At 34.5% G+C, this 8,736-nt stretch overlaps 1 protein-coding gene across 2 annotated transcripts in view; it reads left to right on the top strand.

The window, feature by feature from the left end:
- The first annotated feature begins 2,504 nt into the window (after window positions 1-2,504).
- Window positions 2,505-8,736, top strand: part of LOC107031573 (citron Rho-interacting kinase) — a 13,895-nt gene continuing 7,663 nt past the window's right edge. Inside the window, exons 1-9 of one of the 2 annotated variants that reach the window (XM_027911770.1) lie at window positions 2,505-2,669; window positions 2,755-2,830; window positions 2,906-2,952; window positions 3,029-3,118; window positions 3,209-3,262; window positions 4,728-4,805; window positions 4,897-4,965; window positions 5,045-5,200; window positions 5,278-5,404. In XM_027911770.1, the coding sequence (XP_027767571.1) occupies window positions 2,634-2,669; window positions 2,755-2,830; window positions 2,906-2,952; window positions 3,029-3,118; window positions 3,209-3,262; window positions 4,728-4,805; window positions 4,897-4,965; window positions 5,045-5,200; window positions 5,278-5,404 (733 nt within the window). In that variant the 5' untranslated portion in view covers window positions 2,505-2,633. The remainder of the gene's footprint in view (window positions 2,670-2,754; window positions 2,831-2,905; window positions 2,953-3,028; window positions 3,119-3,208; window positions 3,263-4,727; window positions 4,806-4,896; window positions 4,966-5,044; window positions 5,201-5,277; window positions 5,405-8,736) is intronic. The other variant, XM_015232990.2, reaches the window with a different exon arrangement.

The following is an 8,736-nucleotide window of genomic DNA, read 5'->3' as shown; positions in this document are numbered from 1 at the left end:
TTTTGATAATCAATTTAGTTCGTTCAGTGATGGAATCACGACTCACCTGTGATAGAATCACGACTCACCTCTAGAATGAGTAGAATAACAGAGAAGAAATAAATCTGTAATTACTATGGGAGTAATAAAATTAAAATTTACTCATATAATAGTAAATTAGAAATTTACTAAAGCAAAATACACATGATATAGTAAACTTGGAGTTTACAAGTACTAATAATTTTATTAGTTGGCATGAACAACTTGGTCATCCCAAAGATGTGCATACTGAGTAATAGACATACATTGAAGAACTAGACGATTCTTTATGAATTCTTTATGTTGCTTATCCTCATAATAAGTTGATTGGATCAACTAATGTTGGAACTAAATTCCTAAATTTAAAAAAGTATAAAAGGTAAATATGAGTTCGATCATCTATTATGTGATATGATAAAGAGATGCACATATAAGATAATCACATGTGCATTTGTTGTCAACTTGCAGTTTGACATTCACAAAATTATTTGTGCAAGATAATTGAATTAAAAGGACAACTTTCAGAATATGAAATTAAGATAATTCATCTTGATAATATTGATAAATATATATGTGATGTGACATTAAATGTCTTAGATAGTGAAATCATTGCTTATGAAAATAAAGTTTCATGTGTTGATCTGAAATATGATATTGCATGAAGTAATTATATGCATCAGACCAATAAATTATGTTCAATTTTTTTTCTTAATTGGTTTATGGTCATGAACCAATTCTTTTTCATGTGATAATTTTGATGTGCAGTATATGATTATTAAATATAGTTATGATGCACAAAGATGGATTCTCCAAAATAGATTGACATATATGTTAGTTTGTCTAACATAAAGGGGGATCTAAGAAGCAACACATGAGTTGTAAATGATCTTATTCAACGTTTCTAGACAATAGAGTTTACGACATGCATGAAGCATGATAGACTAATTGATTCTAAATAAAATAATCCTTGAAAAAGGGGGATCAACGAATCAAAATGATCGTAAAAAGGAGACAATGTACTCTTGAAGAGCTTATGACATAACATTTCATGAAACCTCATAAGAGCGGTACGTACCTAAAAATAATGAAGTGATGAGATCTCAATAAATTATGTCATATTGTAAATCGGAAAAATTACACAAATTGATACATTATAAAAAATAATTACTGATTTAGCGATACTTTTTGTTTATTACCATTTATAGCAATGCTGTGTTAAATTTATAATATGTATTAAAATTGAATTATGCATGCAATATATATGGATTTTAATTGTTTTTTTGAAATATATCATGTTTGTTTGGTAAAAAATTGTCACATTGTATTATAAGTGTATTAAAATGTGTGATAAATATATTATTCATCATTAAAATTTGTATTAAATGTGAATAATAAATTGTTCTTTGTAATATGTATTAAACCTGTATTATAATTGAATTAAAAGTGATCAAGTGAAAAAAAAATATTATTGCTATAAATGGTGAATATTTATTTATTATAGTATATTTATGTAAATTTCCCTTGTAAATCGATACAAAATGATATATCGTTGAGGATATCTTTGATACAAATAGCGCACAATATTGTAAAAAATTATGTTGATATAGATAATATGACTATTAAAGCATGTTGATGTAGAAATAATTATCAAGTGAAAAGTGAATGATGCATCTCGGTGGCATAAAACTTATTTGACTTGCAATCTAGGTACTAGAAGATGTCATACATTTAATATTGAATGTTGTCACTTGACAAAATAGATATGAAAATATCTGATGCATTCAAAATCTAAAACATATACAAGTTTTTGAAAACTTGTTATAATCCTCATAAAGTTTAAACCGATTCAAACTACATGAAACATATATAAGTATTGTTATATAAGTTGATGACTTGAATTGAAATTCTTGAAGAGTTTTTAAAATGCAATATATTATTTGCTTAAAAGAAATTGAAGTAAGGAAGGCATGATTCATAAAGGATATACAAGGAAGCATATTTCGTCAAAGCTTTTATACACTCATGAGCTCCCAAAAATAGTGATATCAACATGCAATTAGTTTGTTCAATTAATACTAGGTTGACCTATCGTCAAGTCTCCAGCAACTACAAGTTTCAAGAAGATAGTGCACAAACTTGAAAAACGAAAATTCAAGTCTCTAGATTGATATTCTCATTGGGAGAGTTAATACATGATATATTCTTTTTTTTCCTCACAAAGTTTTATCCCATTGAGTTTTCTTTGTATGTCTTTTAATGAGGCATATATAATATGTATTATTAGATATATGTACTGTTTTTTCACTATATTTTTTTCCATTGAGTTTTATCTAGTAAAATTTTTATAACGAATCAACTAATCTACCGCCAGGAGTGTGTAAATTTCTAATTATATGGAATATCGTATTGGAACTAAGTTTGATTTCCTTACTTATAAGTCAGATGTGTGGATCTCAAATTATCATTTAAGAATAAGAAGTTGTCTCTTTTCTCCTCCCTACTTTAATGTTCTTGTAAAATAATATTATTTCATAACAAAATTTCTTACTTTTTTTTTTTTTGTTTTGGGTTAGGCAAAGCAGCAGCGGAGAAGGTCCTTCCTCGCATTGGAATTGATGGAGTCTCGTCATGTCTCCCTTGGTCGTCGAACGGTATGAATTTTAGGATCCGCAATTTTGGTTTCTCATTTACAACATTTTCCATACCTTGTTTGTATGTATGTATGTATATATGCAGTTGGAAGAAATTCGTCAAAAGAGAGCAGCGGAGAGATTAAGCAAGACGTCTTCTGGACCAGATCTTGCCAAACCTGGTAACAAAACTTTAATCAACAATCCTCTTTTTCTCCATTCTTCTCATCTTCAAAAATATTTTATTTTTTTGCCAGAGGTTTTGGGGATTACAAAATCTCGGAGTGCAACTCGCCTATCAGAGGTAAACTCAATTTCCTTTTCACAATGTGCAGTATACCCCCATTAGGTTTTATTTTGAGTTAAACATCCATCTGCAGAATGATATCACTGCCTTAGTTTCTCAATTAAAAGTTGTGCAAAAACAAAACACACAACTAGATGAAGAAAACAGAGCATTCGCCTCAAAGGTATTTACTTCTTTCCTCCCTCCCTCATTTTGAATACGTTTTTGTCAATGTACTAATGAATATCTCTTGTTCTAAAATTTTCTTCTTCAGCTTCAGACAAAAGAAGTTGAGAACAACATGTTGCAAAAACGTCTTAACGATCTGGTAATGCATCTTTCAAATGTTATATTTGCACTTATTTATCTGGGGAAAAAGATGATGTATTTTAGTTATATTTTCTTCAATGGAAACCAGTCATGTAAATGGTCCACATAGAATAAGTTCTTACTGGAAAAAAGTTATATGATCAGTTATTTGAAAGTCATCAATTTATGGGATTCAAATCAATAGTGTCCCTTTTTTTTATACGGTATATGCTTCATTCATATAAACTTCCAGCACTAAGTAACAAGCCTTTGTGCCAATCAAACTAAGTCTTAACTCTTTTAGTGGAGAAGGGTAGAAGATTAGACTCGTCATCCTTGAGTTTCTAAGGTTGTGTTTGGCTCCAAATGAAATTCTGTCTATTAAAAACATCTTCCAGCCCAAAGATACTGCAAAAGAGATATCAAAGGTAACCAACGACCTCACAGTGCTGGAATTCCTACTACCCTCAATTCGGAATCATCTGCTTCATGACTGCAGACCTCTTTTCTGTTAATTTGTCTCTGTCAAGTATCCATCATGAGCCAATATGCAGCTGAAACATGCCACTTCATATAGTAATTTTGGCTTCCCAAATTTTCCAAGGCCATAGAGAAAAAATTTCTGCTGTTACCAAAATTATATAGCAGGATTGCACATAAAAGACACCGTTGCTCTGTCCAGTCCATAGCAATGAATCCTCATTTCAGCATCTAGTGATACCAGATTCAATTCTTGCAGCAAGGTAGTCATCCTTCAATTTCCCAATCGAAGAACCCCTTATAAGGCTCAAACACCACTCATTTCCATATCTCAGTTGCGCCACAGTAACAGCTAGAAAATGTCCCTTAAATGATTGTAACTTTTAACAATCAGCAAGTATTAGGAGTCAATATAAAGACTTTGATAAAGTTCATTCTCAAAAATAATATAAAATACAAGGACTCTGATAAAGTATGACTTAGGTAGTGGACGTTGTTCCTACTCCCTTTTGTCTCAATTTATGTGACACTCCCATTTACCCTTAATGAGACAATTTACTGCCACACAATTCTTAATGACTTGTTTTAGATTACAGGTTTCAAAAGTATATCCTTCATTCTACTCCGTGCCCAGTCTAACACCTTCAAATTTATGGGATGGAGGGAGTATTATTGATAGACATTGTAATATATGAAACAAATATCATTGCCTTATTAATATGGGCTTTATCTGGTCATATCCTAGCACTATTGTGTTCATTCATGGATGAGATCATGACACTGCAATTACCTTAATTTAAGATAATAGTACTGCAATATATTAAGTTGCGCTTTCCCAATACTATACGTTATTTTGCACACTTGGATCCTTTTCCTTAGATGATAAACCTTTCTGAATTTGTCTTCACTTTGCTGAAAGGAGGAATAAAAAGGAATCTAAGCAAGATATTGAGACCTCTTTTCAGTAGATAGGTGGCTTCACTTTCTTTTCTTTGGAAGTGCAGGAGCAAATCACTATACCTTCATTAAGAAAAGCGCTCAAGGATGTTGCCATGGAAAAGGATGCAGCAGTTGTTGCACGAGTACATATCATTTCTACTACCATTCTATTGTTATTAACCTTATATGTGATCCATCTGTCTTTTTCATATGAGCCTTGTTGTTTAAATATAGGAGGATCTTTCAGCTCTGCTTCGTACAATTAAGAAACGTTTGAAGGAAGTAGAAGAGGAACAGTATCGGGTATGCTAGAATTTTCTTTCACTTAATGAGTTGAAGTGGAATAGTATGCCTTAATACGTTTGAATCCTTTTGGGATTAGGCTGAAGAGGATGCGGGATCTCTAAGAGCAGAACTAAACTCATTACAGCAGCAAGCATTGACTGGTCCTATAAGTGGTTTAACTTCAATGAATTTTCCGCCAGATTGTATGCAAGCTATGGAGAAGGAGCTAGCAAATTTAAAATCTCAATTAGAGGTCACATTGTTTGTTTATGTTGTCATGAATACCTCTTTAAGCTTTATTTATTTGCTATACCATTTTTGTAATTACAGCAAGTGACCCTGTTGAGGCAACAAGAAAGACAGCAGTTAGCGGAGGAGATAGCGCATGTATCTGCACTAAATTCTCAAAAGCAGGATTTGGAAGAGAAGCTTGCTGTTATGTCCAAAAAGGTCTCAGGTATATATTGTTCAATAATCAATATTTTAGATTGAAGTGCTTAGCTCTTAGCAATCTGTATAAATGTAAATGTCCAGATACACGATACAGGGTAGTCAAACATTGAAATAGATCTTAAAGGTTATTGAGTAAGGGAGTAAGTAAAGACGGAAGGATGGCCATGTGATCATACAAAATTTTTCACAATATTGAAGGTGCAGAATATAAAATAACTGTGAAAGATCAACCAAATCACAGTTGAATATCTTGAATAATGCAAGGCTGGTAGGTCTAAAAACCTAAGATCAGAAATTCCAACTAGATGTTAAATTGAGCATGGAAGTGCAACATGAAGAGGATCGGTTGGAGTAAAGGTGAAAGATAACAAATAGTGTATATTTCATCGTTTAGTTCTCATACGGAATGGAGGTGGAAAGCATTAAATATGGGTGATTGAATGTGGCAGGATTTGAAGCTACATACTACTCGTCACCCGTGTCTATGTTAAATGGTGAAAACTGAAAGCTAAGACCAAACTGTGTTGGATAAGATTGCTGGGTTGTCAATACATGGTTGGAACTTTTTTCCCGTTCTGTTAGAGATGTTAGGATTGTGCTCAATGCAAAGATTGAGGTAATTTTGTCCTTGGTTACAAATTTGCGTTTGCGCAGCCTATCCTTCTAAGTTTTCGAAGGCTGCACTTGGCCCTAAAGGTTGGTTCCAGACAAATTTCTCAGTTATAAAAAAAATGAACTCCATTTTCAGTTTGCAAACATTTGCAGAATCTAGAACATTTCATAGAGATTAAGTACCTTAAACAAGCAATAAACAACATCTACTCTATTAGATACCCTCAAGTGGATGTAATATCCTTGAAAACTCTGTTACAAGTCTTCAAGCAGCAATTCTTAACTCTCCAAATCTCAGGAAAGTCAGCATTCATCAAATCTAAGCTTTAAACTAACCATTTTTGATATGCTTTACTTGAGCCAAGGGTCTATCAAAAACAACCTCTGCCACCCTCCCACACTCTACATGTGGGATTTCGCTGGGTATGTTATTGTCATTGTATACCAGGTCTAAATTTACATAATAAAGTCTAACAAGCCCTAAAAGAAAACTAGGCTATAATTAACAAAGCTGGAACTAGGGTGATTAAGTACTCCCCCTAATTGCGACAAGTGGTCTACAATATCTTGGACTAGGCCTGGAGGCGGCGCATTCATGGTCATGGATCCGCTCTCGCACATGGCTGGGGCATAACTTCCTCTATGATCGCGATGACTTGTTAGTGATTGTTTCCTTCACTGCGGGCTACCCCGATCACGGGATATTTTTCGCGATAGCTATGCTCTGTTTCTTGCACAGATCCTGCAGCTTCAACAGTGCTTTCAAGGCATCCATGCTTGATTGCGGTTTTCAAGGTCCAAGACAAGTTGTAAATCTTGGTAGTCTTCTCTCAAACAAAGGTCTCCTAGACTTGGGAGATCCCATTGAAACTTATTTTAACCATATATTTGATAGGGTGATATGAAATCACGAGGTAACTATGACTGTTGCTGATTGTCACAGACAAATGAATAAAATTTAAACACAGTAGGAACTTATTTGAATGGAGCATCAAAAGAATATCATAACTAGAATGAGGTTACAAGGCATCAAAGAGCTCACTGATATCCCTGATAATATGAGGAGAGTTATTTTGGTTTATTTCATTTAGAATAGGAGTAGGAACAAGAATAGTATATAGAATCCTACGTGGAAAATGATTGTAATGTAGTGTCTTAGTTCGACAAGGAGTCTAATGTAGTGTCTATAAATATAGTCTCAAAATAATAATGTAGATATGCAATTCAATAAGATTCCTCTATAATATTTCTCACATTATATTAGAGTATCTACGATCTTGGTAGAAAATAATTAAAAATAGCTTCCGCAACCGGTGCGGTTGTTGTAACTCATATAGCTGCCTGTCTAGCCAATGTTTATGTTATCAAAACTTGGGACAATACTATATGCATGAAAAATTATCATGCTAAGAAGCACTGATTAGAAAAGCCTCGACAAAGAAAGTTGTCACCATGCTTCTTTCCAGTGGCTTCTTAGATTTGAATTGTGTAGTGCTGTGAATTTCTCCAATAACCACTTTCTCATATATCCAATTTGCGCAGCACCGTGCATTTATTTGGTGACTACTTTCTCATAAATCATCTTTTCAGTGACTACTTTTTCATATATGATTTGTGTAGCATCATGCATAGTTTTAGACTACTTTCTCTTATCTAAGTTGTGTAGCACCGCGCGTCTATCCGGTGACTCCTCAGACCTTATTTGCGTAATTTCGTGCATCTTTTTCGTGACTCCTCAGATATGACTTACATAGTTTCACTTTCAACATTGTCTGAAAATCAACGCTACCCAAAGGTACATTGTCTCCCTGTTACCAAACCACAACTGGCGCCACTTTGAATCTACCTCCTACGCGTCGTCACGGAGATCATCACCTCGAAATAACCTTGAAGTCCTTTACATAAATTTCTATCGCCCTTTCTAAGGAGTAGGTAATCTATCCCGGTCTTAGCCGTGGCGCTACATTAGATCACCAAGTGCTTCTCTCTCTTATGGAAGCTCGAGATCAAAAGCAGTAGTGAAATCTAAAAGTGGATGGATATCTTCATTTCTATCCCCAAAGTTGAAACCATCACGTGCATCATCATAGCCCCTAATGTGGTCCCTATCTGACCATTAAAATCTCCTCCTAAAATAGCGCTTCTCGGGGCGCTGGATGTCTCTCACAACCTCGTACAAATCCTCACTGAAGAGCTTTTTGACCTCCTCGTCTAAACCTGCTTGTGCACCGTGTGCACTAATTATGTTAAAAGTCAGCCCTCCCAACAACTAGCTTAACGTTCGTCATTCTTTCATTCACCCTCCTAATCTCTACAACTTGCTCCCTGAGTTCCCTATTAACTAAAATGCCTACTCCATTCCTACTCCTCGAGCTTCCTGAGTACCACAACTTAAACCCGGCTACATTTGTCTTGGTTCCCACCCATTTGGTTTCCTGGACACAAGCTACATTGATCTACCTCTTCTTGAGAATTTTAATTTACTCTATTGATTTCCCCCTCAAGCTCCCTATGTCCCAAGACCTAATCTGCAACCTAGAATCTCCCTTGGTACCCTTGCCACCCCTGACCCCCGCTCCTGCGAAACTACCATCAAACTCTGAAGCCACCAGTGCAGATAACAAAACTGCGGAAGGCTGGACAAGAGCTACAAACAAACAGCATCTTGACCAGAACAATAGCAAAAAAAATCAAGAAAGCAAGGGATAAAAGCAGATAAGGGGG

The sequence above is a fragment of the Solanum pennellii genome, chromosome 9, assembly GCF_001406875.1.
Source record: "Solanum pennellii chromosome 9, SPENNV200".
NCBI classification, from domain to species: Eukaryota; Viridiplantae; Streptophyta; class Magnoliopsida; order Solanales; family Solanaceae; genus Solanum; species Solanum pennellii.
This window is presented reverse-complemented; position numbering and strand designations above follow the sequence as displayed.